Source organism: Copadichromis virginalis, linkage group LG16 (genome assembly GCF_057382275.1).
Source record: "Copadichromis virginalis isolate Kocher_CV1m ecotype Utaka linkage group LG16, C_Virginalis_male_GT1.1, whole genome shotgun sequence".
Lineage (NCBI taxonomy): Eukaryota > Metazoa > Chordata > Actinopteri > Cichliformes > Cichlidae > Copadichromis > Copadichromis virginalis.
Genome location: NC_140633.1, coordinates 33,770,673 through 33,791,559, shown reverse-complemented (window position 1 = coordinate 33,791,559; position 20,887 = coordinate 33,770,673). Strand labels below are relative to the sequence as shown.

At 39.5% G+C, this 20,887-nt stretch overlaps 1 protein-coding gene across 1 annotated transcript in view; it reads left to right on the top strand.

The window, feature by feature from the left end:
- Positions 1 to 19,366, top strand: part of LOC146691170 (inactive dipeptidyl peptidase 10-like) — a 146,406-nt gene extending 127,040 nt beyond the window's left edge. Inside the window, exons 17-26 of the mRNA XM_085434456.1 lie at positions 915 to 962; positions 2,319 to 2,420; positions 8,110 to 8,179; positions 8,466 to 8,660; positions 8,739 to 8,793; positions 8,898 to 8,997; positions 9,512 to 9,570; positions 15,576 to 15,651; positions 15,937 to 16,010; positions 18,113 to 19,366. Coding sequence (XP_085290582.1) covers positions 915 to 962; positions 2,319 to 2,420; positions 8,110 to 8,179; positions 8,466 to 8,660; positions 8,739 to 8,793; positions 8,898 to 8,997; positions 9,512 to 9,570; positions 15,576 to 15,651; positions 15,937 to 16,010; positions 18,113 to 18,229 — 896 coding nt within the window. The 3' untranslated portion in view covers positions 18,230 to 19,366. The remainder of the gene's footprint in view (positions 1 to 914; positions 963 to 2,318; positions 2,421 to 8,109; positions 8,180 to 8,465; positions 8,661 to 8,738; positions 8,794 to 8,897; positions 8,998 to 9,511; positions 9,571 to 15,575; positions 15,652 to 15,936; positions 16,011 to 18,112) is intronic.
- Positions 19,367 to 20,887: the final 1,521 nt, after the last annotated feature.

Here is a 20,887-nt window from a genome sequence, read left to right as displayed (position 1 = left end):
ATTTTCTAAGGCAGATGCAGGACATCTGTCATCGTTGCATTGCATCTTTAGAATTCTCCCATAGATTTTTGCTCAGCACTCATTGAATGGTTTGTCACTCTACTATACCATTTCTGGAGGGAGTCCATGGAGAAGACAAATAAACCAGTTTCCTGACCAAAGTTATGTTTGATTGAGTGTTCAGTGCACAATCTCTTGTGATAACCTAAATTATGTTTGAATTATCCTTAAGATAATTAAGTTATTATCATGGACTGGGGCAGAGAGCGGACCCAGATGCAGGAGTCAGCAGACAAATTAAACTTAAAATCACAGCTTTTGTCTCACTGTTAAAGAAGGCAAAGAAAACAAAAGAAAAAACAAATATGGAGCTGCAGGGTAGGAAGTACAAGCCAAACCAGACTGACAGAGACTACGCACAACATGAGGAAGGATGTGACAAAGAACAAAGGGAGACAGCCAATATGTACACAGAAAGATATTAGGCAGAGTGGACACACCTGGAAGTGCAGCTGAACAAAATCTAAGTGACAAGTTGGGTACAGGGGCAAGAGTGGGAAGACATAAGGTAAATAAACATGGAGACATAACTGACTTCCAGAGATACAGAAATAAGACTAGGACAGACTAGACACCAAAAGGAACTAGCAAAAATCCAACTAGACACCAAGAACTAGAAACAGAGATAACAAAACTCATTAGGTTCACAATGCTGGGTCAAAGACCCAGGGACCATGACAGTTATAGGAGTAAAAGAAAATGCCATTGAGGCCTATTTTTATATCTATATCTCATTTCCTATTCTATCATTCTTTCTAGTGTTCACTTTCTTCTTTCTTTCCAATGTCCTTCTAAGGAAAATACAACATTGAGAATAAAACACAGAACTAACTAATATTTAAACATTTCTACAGGACCTGGAATACCCCAAACAACTCTCCACAAACTACATGATATGAACAGTAAGTTTTCCTGCACAGATACACTTAAACAAATCTACTATTTAGACTTTCACTCATTACATTTATATGGGAGCCCAGATTGATTTTTTCCACTGTCAGTACACTTTGCCTCTCTGAAAAGTGCATTAATTGGTCAGCACACGTTTGCAGATTAAGTCTGTGAGACTAAGTCATTAAATCATCATTCAGCAGGTTTACGTAATCCTATAAAATGGGCATGAAGATGCAATTAGGTGAAGCATTAAGTGCTTGAAATTTTGTTGAGTATATATCAGAGGCACTCAGAACAGCCTCTGGGGAATGATCAACTTCTTCCGCTACTAGAGACTTCCAGATTGAGAGTTGGTATTATCATTTCACATTTTTATGTAGTGGAACATTTGTTCAAAGTGCACAGAAATTAATACAACTTGTTAAATTACTTGGACCTCAAAGTGTGAATGAATCATGTATTCAGGACAATCACTCCAACTGTCATTGTGATGTCATAGCTTTGCAACTTCGAAAAAGACTCAGTACTAAGCAGAATCTTAGAAACTGTAGAAAATTTATGTCAAACAGATTTATCTAAAGTGAGTGTGTCATGAAATGATGTAGATATGCCATGAAAAGAAGTTGTTTTGTATCCTCAGATCCTTAGTATTTTTATATAACTTCTAAAAGCCTTTTTACTTTACGTTTTTACCAGATAGCATGACAGCAAACTTCAACTACTGACTCAAATACGAACACAGGCAGATTAAGAAATATTCAATAATGTATGCTGACAGTAGAAAGTTCTACATGAAACTGGCAGGATCAATTCAAGAAGCAATAAAAAAAAAAGAGAATCATCTTTTTCCAAGACGTCACAGCTCTAAGACATCACAACAACACGATTGGTCAGTTGCATGTGTGGGGACAACAACCATATGTTACTTAAGAGTGCAGAATCTGGAATAAAGATGAAATAAAGGTTATTGTAATGTTTAAAACTGTAATTTTGACAGACAGACTCAAGGATTGTCTGTCTGCTGATATTATGTCAAAAATTATTCTTTACTAAGCTGACAGAGTGGTCACAATTAGATGTCAGGAAAGAAAATGTGTTTGTTTCAGTGTATTTAGAAACACTGTAAGATTAGATAAACAACAACATTCTTCATCTAAACACATGAAAGGAACAGGAGGACATATTGTTGATTTTCTTGTTCTTGGTATAATTATAAGTGTCAATAAGATTTTAAACGAGGTACTCTTGACGTGTTCAGTTTCTTTTTCCTAGTAATTAGCAGACACACACAAGCTTTCTTTAATAGATGTTATATTTGTTGCTTTCTTGTAAGTAATAGTAATTCTTCTTGTGCTGTCATCCAGCAGAGCACAAGATTCTGGAAAATAACAGAGAATTAAAAAATGCACTGATAAACAGGACAATACCCAAGTGGGAAAGAAGAACTGTACAAATCAACAACTTTGGTAAGAAACTTTATTCCTCTCTAATGATGTGCAAAAGTTGTGATTTGTAATAACGATTTGTTCAGATTCATCTTTGAGCTTTTGTTTGGTTTTTCATTGTCTGTGTATGCATGAGTAGACATTTCTTATCACCACTCCACTCTAACATTTTCTCCCATGATGATTAATGAGTAATAACAACACTTGGAAAAACAAATTTCTTCTTCTGCTCCATCCAAGTTCAGGAAACTCAGTTGTCTGACACTGAAGAGGTAGGGTAACTGTAACTTGTTTCCTTAACAGCATGTAAAGCAATAACTGAGATAGTTTCCAGCAAATTACATCCCAATGAGCTCAGTAGTTAAGATCTTTTTAGGATAAACATACCAGAGTGAACAGGTGCAGAGCTTTGTTTGGTGATTATGAAACAGCCCTGAAATCATAAGCACAGCCCTATATTGTATCAATTAGAAGGGACGGCTCACCATATGGCTCCCTCTCTCTAGTCTGTGTTCACTATTAGAGGCAACATGATACATATTTAAGGACTTCTGAGCGGAGTCAGATGGGAATCCTGTCATCGTAAAAAAGCTAAACAGAAATAAAATCACAGGCTTACTTTTCACATAAACCGCTTCTTCTTTCTCAGGGATGAGAGAATAAGGAAGAATGGGAACAGAAAATCTGAATACCTTATCAAAAATAAACACAATGTAAATTTGCATAAAAAATATTTTCTGTCTCATGTGCTGTCATACAAATGATATTACCTAAAATATAACTGCACCAGAATTTGAAAACGTATTATATTACTTGTGTCTCCCATCACAAATTACCATCTTATTTAAGTGAAGAGGTTTGTGTACTCTAGTGAGCTATGTTCATGGCGGCAATTTGCCCATGCTAGAGTCTTCCAAGGCAAATTGTTTCTAAGTGAAGAGCCAAACTAAGTGTAATCGGGTTGTTCAGTGATGACGCGACGAATCCTACTTCCGGGCCTAAAGTAGTCTGCGTTTAATATGGCTTTTGTGTTGTTAACATGTTTAATGTTATGTATTTTCTTCTATTTGATCTCAAAAAGCTCCTAAAACAGTCAGTGATCACTGTTGACCTCCCTCGGCTTTTATTACCGCTAATCATTTATTTAAGCTCAGTTTTTAAAACCTTAGGATGTAACTACAGCCCAGCCCATGCAGCAGTATATGAATGACTAACCTCGTATTGTGGATGGATTATCTCAGTTGTTCTCCTGGCTGAAGTTTGGTCCTTTTACAGTATCCTGCCATGCGATTACATTTGTTCCTGACCACCGAGAACACTCACGTTAACTTTTATCGAGTGGAAAAAAAGTTAGCTTGTTTATATTATGCTAACATAGCTGTGTCGCTAGCGGTGACGTAGCACATCATTATATACCAGCTAGCCCAACTTCAGTAACCCTACAAACGTCACTGCTTTTTAGTTTTCTGTCTTCATTTATGCTGGAAGTGATAACAGAGCTGTGCGTTTTAATTTGTTTCCAAAATCCCGCAGTCAGGACATGCTATATTGTATTTAGATAGAAGCTAGCGAGCTAATTCCCTGCTAACTTCTAACTCCGTTAAATGTCATAAATTCCGTTTTCATGGATGCCTGGATGTTAAACTCAATTGTTACACCTGGTAGAGCAGAACGCTGATCATTTTATTAAAGATGAAAGACTTTAGACAGCTTTTCAACTCTCAGTAATGCCATAGTGATCGTTTGATATATGGACCTGCAGCGGAGTTTAGGTCCAGACACTGATAGTGACGTCAAACTGAACAACCGGATTCAGGAAGAGGTATGGTAAAGGATTGGGGGCCCCACAATGGAGCCAGTCCCAGGGGAGGAGCTCAAGCTGGTGGTTGGGCCTTAGCCCATGGGGCCAGGCTCAGCCCATATGAGCCACAAGGGCCAGCCTTCTTGTGGCCCTACTACCTGAAGGAGGTGCCAGAATGCTGTACAATACTTCCCACCCACAATGTATATATACTGTATATAGTGGAAGTTGAACTGATGGCATAGCTTCCCACTGGAAGGAATAGTTCTAGGATCTCCTCAAGCCCACCAATATGCCTGTCTGTAGTGGAGCCAGTCTGAGGGTGATTGTTCTCCACTTCAAGAATTTGAGTGAGTTGAGGTAGTTTGGAAATCAGACAGGGATGTCTCTTCGATCCCTCCAAGGTCAGGTGTTCCACACATGCTCCAATGTGAGGAGGCCTGAAATGCTTGGAATTTTTTGGCTTGGGAATTCTATTGATGAATGGATGGATAACTGGCCTGCAAAGTGGCAAAAGAAGAATTTATTCGTTATTTACATAAAAGTTCCGATTCTTATGAGTATTTTTGGCAATTCCTTGCCATCAAAATATTCCTAAGTCTCTATTTTTGTGATTGTCTTCTACAAATGTTAACTAAAATGTTCACCATCAGAGGACAATGTATTACCAGACTATCTTAGTTAGACTTGTAGTCAAGACCGCCTAAACCAAGACAATACCAAGACCAGAGGGTTTCGAGACCAAGACAAGACCAATACTAAGACCTAGACAGACCGAGTCAAGACGAAGACCGAGACCGAGACAAGACCAATACTAAGACCTAGACACACCGAGTCAAGACGAAGGCCGAGACAAAAAAAAAGTCTTTAAACTTCAGCCAGATGCTGCTTCGTTTATGGGTGTCGGGCATATTTATGTGTTTTTGCGATGCACTCACACAGCCTTCCTCACCGCTGTCTACTGTCTCACTGACTTACAGAGAGCACAGACGCACGCTCCACTTGACTGTCGCGTCTCTCACCCTCTCTGTTTTTCACATAATGATATTATCCTATATCCTCGCATGTGATTGGCCACAATATGGAGGGATTGGAGCATAGCTGAGCCACTGTGTGAGAGCTGAGCAGCGAAAGGAAATTAAGTGAGGAGCCGGCTCTCGTTCAATGGGAGTTGACTCTTCTGATTCACTACAAAGCACTCTCTAAGCACGGCTCTTAGAGCTGATGTTTTTGCGCATGACACATTATCGAACGTTACGTTGTGTGTCATGGATACTGTTGACTCCAAATCTCCCAACCACTATGTCGATCTGAGGCAAGTCCAAGACAAGACCGAGGGATCCGAGACCAAGACAAGAACAAGACAAGACCAAGACCACGTAAATGTGGTCTCAAGACCGGTCTCGAGACATCCAACTCTAATCTTAGTGTAGTTGCCCAATTGTGCAGTAGGAACAAAAAAAGTGTACTGTTTTGCCTGAAACTTGTCAAACATGTTAACAGTGTCTGTCAAATTAGAGAATTAGTGATGGATGATACATGACTCGCATCAGTAGCGTTTTTGATACGGGCGACACGGTCGGTTGCCCGGGGCGGCATCGTGGTGGGGGGCGGCATCACGGGCATCGGCAAAAAAAAATAATTTTGCTCGTACTCATGGTGCCCCGACGTCAGCCAGCACATTTTGTGAATGGCATAGGCACCGATCGGCTTTCTATCGCACATTTGCTGGGAGTAAGGGCGCCCTCCATTTGCGAGGTACTTACAGCACAGGGAGGAGAGGGCGGGGCGGCGGGGGATTCACTGACTGGCTGGAGCAGCATCTAATAACCAACTCGCAAAATAAAACAAAATAAAAACAAACCAACAAACACAAAAACACCAGACATTATGACACAGAGTTATAATTTGCACCAATGTTTTTTCGAAATTCTGTATGCGAAAAGTGAGCGCGAGAGAGTAAAAACATACATGATTTACTCATGAAAGTGGCCACTTTCTCATTACTTTCATATATTTTTTTAGTAAGTATACAAAACATACAAGTTTCATTATATAATTTTTCAAGGGATCTTATATGTGCTTTTCATACAAGTTTCATACAAGACAGATAAAAACTTTATAAGATTTATATATATCTTTTCCATATGGGCACATTCACACACTACATAGAAATACACCCTAGACAAAGCGAATCTGTGAACTAACGTATAGGTCTATTAGGTTATGTTGTGGTGATTGCTTCAGGATACATGACCTGCCATTGGATAATGGCAGGTCATGTATCCTGAAACAATCAGAATCATGTATCCTGAAACAATCAGAATCATGTATCCTGAAACAATCAGAATCATAATCAGAATACTTTATTAATCCCTAAGGAAATGATGTGGGTTACAGTTGCTCCAAGAAGAAATGGTAAAAATAGCAACAGTAACAGACTAAACTCCAAACAATCCATTATATTACAGATTTTACACAATTAAGAAATAGCACTAATATATGCAGATCACTCAATTATAGATAGAGGGAGTGTTCACCCGGGGCGCCAAACAGGCTGGGACCGCCACTGACTCGCATCACAAAACGGCAAGCATTACCAAATAACAGCTTTTGTCCTCCTAAATTGGGAAGAAATGTGATGTATTTAGCTTCTTACTCAGCATTGGCACTCAATCATTTACACTCCAAGAGCTGTTTCCAAAAGTATTACTGAACTCCTGTTTTTCTTCTTTTGCTCTTGTTTTGTTTGCATCCTAGCATGGTTTATTCTATTGGTGCATTATTCTCTTGGTGATGGTGGTGATAAGGGTCAATTATCAGGTGTTTTAGCTGTTGCTTGCTGTCCAATTAATAAGTATAGGTGCCTTCTCTGCCTCCCCGTCATATTTTATCTTCCTCTGATGTTCAATTTAGGATACTACAATGAAGAGCTACACCATCTTGCTTGGGCTGGTTCCTTCTTCCTTCCTTCTGTTTACATATATGTGTAAAATCCATTATGTCCCCAGACTTGGAACATAATTAGGAAATAAGGGTGATTACAGGAGACCCCTTGTACCCTGCCCACCACCTATTTGACCCACTGCCCTCTGGTTGGCACCTCAGGTCATTCAGTCCCCACACCTCAGGTTTTATAAACAGCTTCTTTCCCTGGGCCATTTGGACTGGTAACAAACACTACCACCCCCACACACTACACCTGCCCACCCACTCTACTAATCTGAGCCATGGTCTGAGTAACCCTGATCACTCAGGCCATTCACACACAGACTCTATTCAAACCAAGTCCTTTGCACTATTTGCAAGCACTTTATTCTCCAGTGTGTGCATTTTGTCTTGTTTTACATATCTTCCTTTAGTTTGTATATTTTTCTGCTGTTTGTTATTTATTCCTGCTGTCTTGGCGCTTATATTTTATTTCTGATCGGTTGGCATGGAGCACCCACAATTTTGTTGTACATGTACAATACCAATAAAAGACTATTCTATTCTATTTTAATCTATTGTATTCTATTTATCAAATTAAACTTTGATGACCTCATCACACATTATTATATTATATAGAAAAAAGAGAAAACTTCCATGCACTGTCCACTTAGGTGACTCAAGTCACGCGGTCTTTGATTGTCAACTGAATTAAATGGTACCATTTAAAGGATGTACTAAAGCTAAAATGAATGTAAATCTTTTCAAATACCAGCTTTGTGCTACCTGCCTTGACCTCTAAAGTCTCAGTTCTTCTCCCATTTCTTTTATTAACCAATAAATGATGTGTTGACCTTGCAGCGCACAGAGCTTTGATGTAGTCTGAGGGATAGATGTACATGCATTGCATATAAAAATTTATTCTGAATCTTCACCAAAATCTCCTCTGGACTGAATGCTGAACACTGATTTATTTTGCAGCACTTCGCCTGGAGTTAATCGTCCCGATAGCTTTGGATGAAGCGAAGGAGTACCCACTTTTACTTGTCCTGTACGTAACTTTGTTTTAACAACTTTGAGAATGCCTCATTGTCGGCCTTACTGCTTCAGTTGAAGTGTTAAGAACTGTAGAGTGAGTTTATACAGTGACTACAGTGAAATCCCAACCTAAAGATAGGGACCGCCCTCCTCTCCAGAAGAGTATAAGAGTAATGTTTTAGAGGCCATTAGGTGTTTAAAACATAATGGTTGTTGTTATTATTTCTTCAATTTTTGTAGTTTATTTTGCATCCTTTCATGAAAACTTTGGCGCTCTAAACTCTTTTTGCCTTCCAAAGTGACAGCACCCCTGGTGGTCAGGCTGTGAGTGACCGTTTTTCCCTGAGCTGGGACTCTGTTCTGGTCAGTTCCAATGATGTCATTGTGGCCCATCTGGATGGGCGGGGCAGTGGCTGCCAGGGTCAGAGGATCTTACACGAGGTTTTCCAGAGACTGGGAACTGTTGACGTTCACGATCAGCTCACAGCACTCGAGTATGTATTGGTACAGATAATATTTACATACAAACTACGTACAAAATGACATTTAGTTAATGTTCTTTTAATTTTCAGGCATCTGGTAAAGCTGCCCTATATTGATGCCAACAGAGTTGGAGTTTATGGAAAGGTAACAGCCTCTTTAACTGAAATTAAAACACGCATAAAAATTAGCAATTTATTTATTTATTTAATTCTTTTTTCACAAAAACATTGTTTTCTATATTTTTTTAGGCATATGGAGGCTTCTTGTCCACACTCCTGGTCCTTTCCCACAGCTCTGTGTTAAGGTGTGGCATTGCTGTCACTCCTATAACAAACTGGAGATTGTATGGTAAGCTTATTCAAGACTTTACAATAATATTGTCACTAGTTATAGTTATGACTTACGAATACCACGTTAAATGAAAAATTCAAGTTATGAAGGCACTGAAGGGCAATATTTCTGCCCGTGTTTTGCCCGTGTTACGAAATCCGCTGGCTGTGATTGGCTGAGCCCACAATGCCTACAATGCCCACAATGCCTTCTGAATCATGTGACAACCCCTTTGCTTTCGTACTCACGCTTAGCTGTTTCACTCGAGTGTTGTTAGCTATTATTAGCCTATAGCCTATCGTTCACTCAAAAGGCGAGATGGGTGCTTCGACTTACGAAAATTTTCGACTTACGAAAGACCCTCGGGAACGAATTAATTTCGTAAGTCGGGGTTCCACTGAGCAGTAAGATTGGTTATTAATGGTCACCATTTGTCCACCATGAAGTGAAGAAGTAATATTAAATTAATCATGTGTTAATTAAAACAACAATGCCATGTCTGTTAACAGTTTTATTCTGGTTTTCGATAAAGGGTCTGCCTTCACTGAGAAATACTTTGGCTTTCCAGCAAGAGAGGACCATAAATACCAGGTACACTTGTATGTTAGTGGTGGGTTTTTGGGTTATTATGTTCCATATAACATGTTCATATCTAGCTAATAATTCTTATTTATGTCACAACTCTAATACTAAATACAAGAATACTGAATGCAGACACTCACAGATTGATGACGGGATTTAAAACTTTCACATTAACAGCAAATACTTACAGGAAACACTTCAAAGGGGAGAGTTGTTTTTTTTTATCCCTTTAATTTTTTTTTCCTGTAAGTATTTGTGGTTCAAAAGTGAACAGATGGTGTAGAAGTTACCCAGGTAAGTGGAAGTGATAAATATGTAAAGGGACAAGACTGGGTTTAGTGGTAGGAAACCAAAGATGTTGCAGATGTGGCATAGTGTGAAAAAGCACTGAACAGTGCAAAAATGCACAGTTAGTAACTAACTGTGTGAGTGTGAGAGTGTGAGACTTTGATATTAGATGAAATAAATATTGATAAAGTTTACCTTTATGTACAGAATCTGAATATCGCAAAATATTTTAAAAAATTGCAATAATATCGTATCGTGCGTTAAGTATTGTGATAATATCGTATCGTGGGATGTATGGTGATTCCCACCTCTAATACACACACACACACATACATATATATATATATATATATATATATATATATATATATATATATATATATATATATATATATATATATATATGTATATATCTTGCTGGTGACATTTTACAGAGCCACCATAGAGAGCATCCTAACGTACGGCATAACAACATGGTATGCAGGGTGCTCAGCTGCAGACAGGAAAGTACTGCAGAGGGTCATCAACACAGCCCAGAAGATCACTGGCTGCTCTCTGCCCAGCCTGGAGGTCACTGCAAACTCTCGGTACCTCAGCAGAGCTGGCAATATCATCAAGGACCACTCTCACCCCAGCAATCAACTGTTTGAACTATTACCGTCAGGCCGACGGTACAGGTCACATAAAACCAGGACAAACAGATTCAGGGATAGCTTCTTTCCCAGAGCTATCACCGTAGTAAATAAGCACAAAAACAATTGAACCTATTCCATACCGTCACTGTCATTATATTATGCTGCTATTCATACTGTCATTATATTAATGCTGCTATCCTGTATATATTGTACATACTATTGTTTGAGTACTTATGATTGTTTTTTTTGTACTTTTTATATTTTACATTTATATTTATTATTGAAACTTGCACCAAGGGAGTGGCACTCCAATTTCGTTGTACTCTGTACAATGACAATAAAGGCTATTCTATTCTATTCTATTCTATTCTATTCTATATGTATATATATGTATCTATATATAGTTGTCAGCCACCTCCTGTACATGGATGACATCAAGCTGTATGCCAAGAGTGAACGAGACATCGATTCACTGATCCACACTACCAGGCTATACAGCAATGACATTAGACTGTCGTTCGGACTGGAGAAGTGTAGTCGGATGGTAACAAAGAGAGGGAAGGTAGTCAGAACTGAGGGGATTGAACTACCAGAAGGCAACATTGCAGACATAGAGGACAGTTACAAGTACCTGGGGATTCCGCAGGCGAATGGGAACCATGAAGAGGCCGCTAGAAAAGCTGCAACCACCAAGTACCTGCAGAGGGTCAGGCAAGTCCTGAGGAGTCAGCTGAATGGCAAGAACAAGATCCGGGCCATCAACACGTACGCCCTGCCCGTGATCAGGTACCCTGCTGGGGTAATAGGCTGGCCAAAGGAGGAGATAGAAGCCACTGACATAAAGACAAGAAAGCTCCTTACCATGCATGGAGGGTTTCACCCCAAGTCCAGCACCCTGAGGCTGTACTCTAAGCGGAAGGAAGGGGGCCGGGGACTGGTGAGTGTCAGCACCACAGTCCAGGATGAGACAACGAACATCCAAGAATACATTGGGAAGATGGCCCCAACTGACCGAGTGCTCAGTGAATACCTCAGGCAGCAGAAACCCAAGAAAGAGGAGGGAGACGAGGAACCATCATGGAAGGACAGGCCCCTGCACGGTATGTACCACCGGCAGATAGAGGAGGTGGCTGATACCCAGAAATCCTACCAGTGGCTGGACAAAGCTGGACTGAAAGACAGCACAGAGGCACTAATCATGGCAGCACAAGAACAAGCTCTGAGCACAAGATCCATAGAGGCTGGGGTCTATCACACCAGGCAAGACCCCAGGTGCAGGCTGTGTAAAGATGCCCCAGAGACAATTCAACACATAACAGCAGGGTGCAAGATGCTAGCAGGCAAGGCATACATGGAACGCCATAACCAAGTGGCCGGCATAGTGTACAGGAACATCTGTGCCGAGTATAACCTGGAAGTCCCGAGGTCAAAATGGGAGATGCCCCCAAGGGTAGTGGAGAATGACCAAGCTAAGATCCTGTGGGACTTCCAGATACAGACGGACAAAATGGTGGTGGCTAACCAACCGGACAAAATGGTGGTGGCTAACCAACCGGACATAGTGGTGGTAGACAAACAGAAGAAGACGGCCGTAGTGATCGATGTAGCGGTTCCGAATGACAGCAATATCAGGAAGAAGGAACACGAGAAGCTGGAGAAATACCAAGGGCTCAGAGAAGAGCTCGAGAGGATGTGGAGGGTGAAGGTAACGGTGGTCCCCGTGGTAATCGGAGCACTGGGTGTGGTGACTCCCAAGATAGACGAGTGGCTCCAGCAGATCCCGGGAATAACATCGGAGATCTCTGTCCAGAAGAGCGCAGTCCTGGGAACAGCTAAGATACTGCGCAGGACCCTCAAGCTCCCAGGCGTCTGGTAGAGGACCCGAGCTTGAAGGATAAACCGCCCGCAGGGGCGTGCTGGGTGTTTTTGTTTATATATATATATATATATATATATATATGTAATGGGGAAGTCTTTAGGACCCAGGGGACCCAATGGAGGGTATAAAAGAGGAAGTAGCAGCAGGTGCTCTTCATTTCCACTGACGAGCGGCTGTGAACAATGGTTGTGTGAGTAAGGGAAGAGCCTGAGAAGTTTTAATCGTCTGATACACAAACAGTTGTTGTAAACCTCTACAGCAGAGGTTCGAGTAGTGATTTTCACAAGATAAGCCAAGATAAGCCAGGTGTGCAGCAAACACAGTTGTCTGCTGGAGGGCAGGCTGCACATGTGAATTTGTCGCTGTTTTTTTTTTCCCTCCTTCTCCTTGTTGTTGTGTTTTTGGTTTTGGTAGGGTCACCTTTTAAAACTGTTTTTTTTATGCCGGGTTTGTTTTTATTTCTACTGGGCTGGTGCAATATTAGTCGGGCAATGTGCAATCCCTGAGTGGGACTCTTACCTTAGGGGAATTAGGATCTTTAGAGGTGCTCTGTGTGGATTTGCAGTGAATAAGTTTTTATTAAGAGTGATTTTTAGTGCCACCGATTATTGCCTGAACTAGCACTTAGTGCATGCGATAAGTGTTCTGTTGGGCTCGTATTTATTTGGGGTGGATTTGTTTCTTTTAAAGCAACGAGCATCTGGGACCGCCAAGGGAGAGCAAGCCCTCAGGTGATAGTTGCATTGCTGGCAGGTTGAACCAATAACACTATCTTGTGGTCGTTAGTGACCTTTTTACCATTTTGATGTTTTAGGCCTTTTGCAAACCCTTTGTGTTCTTTTAAAATAATAAATTTTAACATATCTGACTGATATTGACCCTCTTGTCCTGTTTATTCTGGGCTCGTTCCTGTGAGAGCTTTGGGTCTGAAAGTTTGCACAAGTAGTATAGAGGCCCTTAGCGGTTACTCGGTGGCTTTCGCTCGCTACATATATATATATATATATCTCATTGGCAATGTCTGAACCTTATAACAGTTAAAAGTCCTGGTAGTTTCAATCATCTTTCATTTTGCAGTTATTGAGACTAGAGCAGGGCGATATGGCCAAAAATATTTATCACGATATATATTTGAAAATTTGCGATAACGATATAACCAACGATATAATTGATGCGAGACAAAATACAACTCCACAACATTACTAGCGCAAAAAGACAACCTATCATTTATTTTCACTTAAACAAGAAGCTGGTTTTTATGTACATTAAAGCTTTATAAAAATGTAACAGTGCAAATGCAAATTCCTTGCTGAAAGTTTAACCAAAAGGCATTCCCAGTAGAAATGGGCTGACATAAGAGGTGCTTTGCAACATTAAACTGCAGTGTGCAGTACGTATTTTTCGGACCATAGGGTGCCCAGGATTATAAGGCACATTACGCGAAACAAAGCAGTCAGATAAATCAAACTTTATTAAACTCATTCTTCTTGCTTCCTCCACTTCTGTACCATTGATTCATTAATGTTGAATTCTCTGGCAGCTGCTCTATTCCCATGTTGTTGCAGTATATGACTAACCTTGTATTGTGGATGGATTATCTCAGTTGTTCTCCTGACTGAAGATTGGTCCTTTTACAGCATCCTGCCATGCGATTGCATTTGTCTCTAACCATGAGGAACCTTAACGTTAACTTTTATAAGTGGAAAAGTGTTAGTGTTCGTCCTCCAGCTTCACTGTTTATGTTATGCTAACATAGCTGTGTTGCTATCGATCACGTAGCACATTATTATATACCAGCTAGCCCAACTTCAGTAACCCTACAAACGTCACTGCTGTTTAGTTTCCTGTCTTCATTTATGTTGGAAGTGATAGCAGAGCTGTACGTTTGATTTTTTTCAGAAATGTCTCAGTCAGAACATGCAATATCATGCTTAGGTAACTAGCGAGCTAACTTCCGCTAGCTTCCTGCTAGCTTCTAACTCCGTTAAATGTAATACATTTTGTTTTCATGGATGCCTGGAAGTTAAACTTCATAGTTACACCTGGTAAAGCAGCAATGCTGATCGTTTTATTAAAGATGAAAGAATTTAGACAGTTTTTAACTCTTAGTGATGCTGCAGTGTTCGTTTGACCTGAAGTATACGGAGTTTAGGACCCAGATTACTCCCAGATTTAAGGGCATCTTAGTCCGACGGCCGCTTGCATGTTCTGCAAAAAAAAATGTGCTTTGTCGTGTATCTGACGGACAAACACCAAACCAGTTCCACATCACTGAAGTTGCACCATTTTTACAAACCAATTCTGGTTCATCTGTTTCACTCAACAATCGGCCATGTGCGTATGAAAACAAAGGCACTGCGCATGCGCGTTTTACTCATATTCTATCGCGATATTTCATTTTCCTATCGTTGCCTAACATTATACCGGTATTACCGTGAACGGTATAATATGGCCCAGCCCTAATTGAGACCACTGTGCTTCCTAGATCACTCAAAGTTTTAGATATGTTTCTATGGCCGTGCTTTGGTCTATGCTTTGCCACAGTCCAAAGTCCACAGCGAGTTTTTTAGACTTACTGGCTTTATGTTATATTCTGTCATGCAGTGTGAATTATGGGCTCTAATAAACACAGGTGTATGCGTTTCTAAATTATGCCCAATAAATTTAATGAAAAAACAATCTACATGGATAAATAACACTGCAGGCACTAAAAGAAAAATGTGTTTGTTTTGGTCTGGTCTGGGTTGAACTAGAAAAATCAAAACTGTTGTTTCCGCAGTATTTCTAGCACTGCACCACCAGATGCAAACAGATTTTAAGATGTCCAAACTGCCTCTCCTCTCACCTTTGCAACTGAAGTTTCTGTTTAAGATCAGCAAAGTACAAAGTTCTGCTGATGGCAGCGCAAAATTAAAACTCATTAAGGGAAGCTTTGATCTCTGCTGCTCAGTCACTTGACAGTTTTGTTACTTCAGTACATCCACCCTTGCTTACTGACACTTCCATCTGTGTTTGGTTGCATCTGATAGAAGTTGCTATAAATATTTATGAGTGGGAACTGATGCTGTTTAAAGATGTAGTTTCTTGTCTTCTAACCAAAGTTTTATGCTAATGGCTTCAACATTATGAGCTGTTTTATTAGATTTAAATCTGATATAGTTAAGCTGTGTCTGATTCTGCACTGGGTGGTGACTGTTCACTGTCTCCTGCAGATTTCCAGTCTGCTCAGCAACATCACAGGACCTGCAAGTCCATTGAACTTTCTTATTATCCACGGCACAGCAGATGGTGAGCATGGGAATAGATAAACATGATGAAGCAGATATGTAGCTGTAGAATTAAGTAGGGTTTACTGCCAAATTAACTGTAAATAAGTACATACTGACAATTCTTTTTTGCAAATTTAACATAAAAATGAATGCAAAGGAAAAAAAACTGTAAGTGTTAGTCTAACTATTGCATTTCTTTTATTTTACTGAATTCCTAACAATGCTCTGCATAATGGGGTGAATGGTTGTTGTGCAAAGTTATTGCATTGTAAATTGTCATTGCAACTCTTTGTTCTCTTGACAGCCAATGTTCATTTCCAGCATTCTGCTGAGTTGGTCAAACTGCTGTCTGCATCAAATGTTAACTACACTCTCCAGGTGACTTCTGCCATCTCCTCTCTGCATGACATTCATTTCAGTTCCCTAACAAGAGCGGACCCATGTGCTGTGTTTGTGAATTTATCAACCAGCCTTCTTATTTTTATTCTCTGAAGGTTGAAAAGTCATTTAACAAAAGCTTCTGCTTTCCCATGTGTCCATATCAGAAAGCAGTGTGGTCAGATATGTGATGGTTTCTTTCTGCTGCACAAGATAATCAGGTCTTGGCAATTAAAGCAATGTTTGTGGACAGCTGCTTGTGTGAGCAGATGCTAGGCAACGTTTATATGAATAATTTTCCAAACAGTCTATTTTGTGTCAGCGAGATTTTACAAACTGTGGTTAAAGATAAAAAAAAAAAAAAAAATCCGTTTTAAATGTGGCCGGTTTCGCCTTCAAAATCATCTTCTCGTATAAGATGATAATTAGATAATTCAGTAAAAGTCCTGGCATGCCCCCTTGCATTTGTGCCTCTGCAGTGGTTACTGGATCTCCCCCAGTCTGTTAAAACTGTGATCCTTCAGCTTGATTTTCATTTGCATTAGTTGGGTACACAAAACTGCATGTGACATCTTTTGATTCTTTCTCTGTATGAGAAAGTGCTTATTTCAAACTGAAACATTGTCAGAAAAACTAGCCACAGAGACCTATGAAGAATAAAAATAAATAAATAAATCTAATGGCAACACCCATGGTGCTGAAATAAGTTAAGAGCCATTACTATTGAATTTATATAAATGACAATTAATATTATTAATTAGAAAGAAACAACTGCACTACGAGTGCACTGATGTGCAAGCTCCACAAGTTTCTCTCATTTCTACCAGCTGTTGATCAGCAGGAGGGTGTAAAGTCATTAAAATAAATGTATATGCCATCTCCCTGCACTCAGATGCATGCTACTCCCCCGAACATGATCGTGATGGTCACATGTCATGTTTAACACCCACTGCTCAACAAAATTGTACAAAAAAATCACAACACTTTGAAAACTCCTCAGATCTCCATGGGAAAATCATGCTGGATTTTTATTCTGATTCTTAATTCTGGAATGCTGTAGCAAATGCCAATCAGTCTCTGTGGTGTGAGCACAGGGCCCACTAGAAGATGTTGGTACCTCAGACCACCCTCATAAAGTCTGTTTCTGATTGTTTAGTCAGATACATTCACAGCAGTGCCCTGCTAGCCAAATGCAAAACAACAACAACAACAAAAAAAAAACCCATAAAAAAAACACCAAAGAACTTGCAAAGCCATTACTATTTTGGGGGTTCTCTAATTCCCATCCTCTCATTGTTACCCCTCTAGTAACTGTTGCACTAGAGGAGCTTTTAAAAACACCAAAGCAGCTGAAACTGATTGACAGCCCCTCTGCTGCTTAACTGAACAGATCAATATCATATCAAAGTTAAGTTATAAAATGTAACTGATGCTAAACTCTGATTAAAAAGTGTTCCTTTAATTTTTTAATTAGTTTATTACAGTAATTGTATTCTTCAACATGAGTGTCTCAATTCCTTTATACACTTTAGATTGATTCTATATAGTCACTGTATTTGCATATTTTATTTGGGGTGGTGCGGAGTGTGGATCCTGATGACCATAGGGTAGCACTGGAGCATGTTTGCTATGTTGTTACCTCTGAACAGTTTCTGCTCAAATGTGTAAAGAGAAAACACAAGTAGCCCAGCCTGAACTCTCACAATTCCTGCTTAGTCAGTACATTATAACCACTTGCCTAATAGTGTTAGCATGTTAGTCCTTTGAGCGCATCCAGTGGTTAGAGTCTACAAGACAAGTGAAGGTTCCCTGTGCTATATGGCAAAAAGATCTTAGCAGGAGATCCTTAGCCGCAGATCAGAACATACTGTCACCAGTTCATCCGTTCATTGTTTTCTTGTCTTTCATCAATGTCAGCTGATTATTACCAATGCTAACTGGTATTTGCTGGTGTAGTTTTGTTGGCTGTACTATGATGTTAATATCAAGGCAATGTTTTATTTTGTTTTTGGAACTCCTTTCTTTCACTTAGAATATACATCATTTCTATGTTTTTTATTACAAAGAAATAATGACTCTCCTTTCCATTTCCTTCTGACTAGATATTCCCAGATGAAGGACACAACATTATTTCAGTAAAGAGTCAACACTACTTTCTGAGCTCAGTGCTGAACTTTTTCAACCGCTGCTTTGAGGAGGGGTACAATGAAGATGATTAGCTCCAAGTAAGCTCCTGTGGTAAGGTGGTTTTATGGAGAGTGCGCTGGAGCAACTGCTGTAGTGAGCCAGCGATGAGAGGTTGTGTTTCCCTGAACATCTGCTGCCTGATAAAAATGATTAATAAAACCCCACTGACCTATAATATTTAAATTAGGTCCCTTCACATTTGTTGGAATGCAAAGAAAGTTAGAGCAGTGAATCTGAGGTTGTGGGGAAAAACAAAAGATAGGTTAATATTATACTACCATTAAGAGTTCTGTTTTGAATGTTTGTACCATGTAATGCATACAAATGTCAGGGAATCAAAGAAACTTGTATTTTTTTTTTGTATCTTTCCTGAAATCTACTGTGAATTCATGTGAATACATTCTGTGAACAGAGAAAAATCACCTATAAATCCACCAAATCGTATCACTATCAGACCGAATCACCAAACAGTTCCTGCAGGTGCCTTTACCTCATATAGTCTTTTCTGAGCTTCGGGCAAACACAGCAATACAAAAATATCGTATGACAATATGTAACAGAGAGTGAAATGGGGTTTAGCCATGCTGTTTAAATCAGGTAAAGAAAACCTTTAATATGAAAGTTTCAAAAAGGAAGTTACTGTGAGTCTTAGTTTTTTGTATTTCTTCTTTTATCTTTGTTAGAAGGAACCTGTGTGTCTGTTCAAGATGAATCTGCTATTTGGGTGCACATTGCCATGTGACATATTAAAAGTATTAATTGTGTTATTCAGGGAAGATTTCTTAGTTTAACAATATCTTCATCTATGTTTTTAGAAATAGATGAATAAATTTCAGATGTTTGTGACCAGCTTGAACCTTTACTGTTCCACACAGTGTTTAATATCCACAAAATGTGAAAAGAAATTAAAGTGGAGAATGGAGAAAGTTCATGTGTAAGATAAGCAGTCTATGCTGTACAGTGCGCTTTGGCCACAACAGAACTGTAATAAATACTGCATCTTTCCTTCAGTAGCAAACTGATTGTTTGTTGACCATAACCCTGTGCTGCTCACACTTCTACACTTGCCTGACAAACTGCATCTCATGTACCATATATATATTGCCCTCTGTAGTTGACATTTGTATACTTGGAAACATTTGTACGCTCAAATAAACTGACAAACTTGACATTTTTAGATCTGTGTGTTGCAGTAATAGATTATTTTGATTTTAAAGTGACAGTGCATATATTCATGAAGCTCCAAGGTCACTCTAATGTAACGAGTATAGTATAGATCACTGAAATGTTCCCCTTTGCTTCAGCGATACAGAGTGATATGACTGGATCAATGGCAATTTTGCAGCTGGGGCTCATACAGAGCTGTCAGGATGTGCTAAGCATAGCAAATGGCATGCAGATTAAAAGCTGATGAGTAGGGAGTCTCCATAATAGTTCAAGGTTTTTTTTTCCAGCTTTTATAAGTTGTATTATCATCAGTTATATTATGCTGACATAGTGTCAGTTGCTGTACTAACATAGCACTGCTAAACCATTCAACTAAGTAAGGAAAAACATGAATCCAGCATTACTTTAAGACATGAAGGTCAAAAAATCTGAACATTTTCAAGAAATGTGGTGGGACTGGCTCTCTGAGTAGAAAAGAAGAGTGGTGCTTACAAAAAGATATGTTCATTAGAAGCACCAGTTCTGCAAATTTACCAATTAGCCGCATCCAATGAGAATCCATAACAATGCTTCCCAGCGATACATCTAAACATCAGCTGAGACGTTTAGATATGAGACCAATACTGAATGACAACAAGGCTTTGCAGGTAAAACTCTTGGAGATTTACTCAGAATTTAAAGTAACAGTTCATCAACATAGATATCGCAGCATCCTGCAGAGATCCACCGTTTCATTTGCAGCTTCTGTAACAGCTCTTTGCTAGCCTGATTAAGTCTGATTTAGGCTCAAATCACCTTTAAGCCGAAAGTACCTAACAGTGACAATGTTAAGCAAATAAGCACACCTCTCAAAGTATTACTAGTAAGGAAAGGGAATTCAAGTAAAATGAAATTTGATCATCATTGGGAACTTTTAAAACATCATATTATGTGGTGGAAATGTGCTGCAGTTATTAAACTGATGTTGTGATCACATTGTTTTCTCAAGTTAAAAAATGTTTAAGGAGAGTAACATTCAGACTGATAAGAGCAGTGTTATTGTTTGTTTGCAGATGTTTAAAAGTGGGTACTTGTTGTGTGAATGTGTATAAAAGGTTTTTTTTCATCCTCTACACAGTATATGTTTAACTTCTGTTACTCTTTTAGGGTGAGGCCTAGACTTTGGTGGTGTTCAAGCCAAATGCTAAAAATGCTCAAACTAACCCTCTGCATGTCTTCTCTCACTGCCTTTGAACACACCCTCACCCCATCCTGTGTCTTTAAACAGGAAGTTTTTCCTTGCCACTGTCGCCAAGTCCTTGCTCAGAGGGGGGGTTGTTTGCTGTTTGGGTTTTTCTCTGTATCATTGTAGGGTCTTTACCTTAAAATACAAGGCACCTTGTGGAATGTTGTTGTGATTTCATCCTACATAAATAAAATTAAAGCCTTGACTGATCTTTGTGATCTGTATTCTTGATTTGGCAAATACTTTATGTTGAATGCCCTTCCTGATCCAACCTTCCCGATTTATCTGGGCTTTGGAA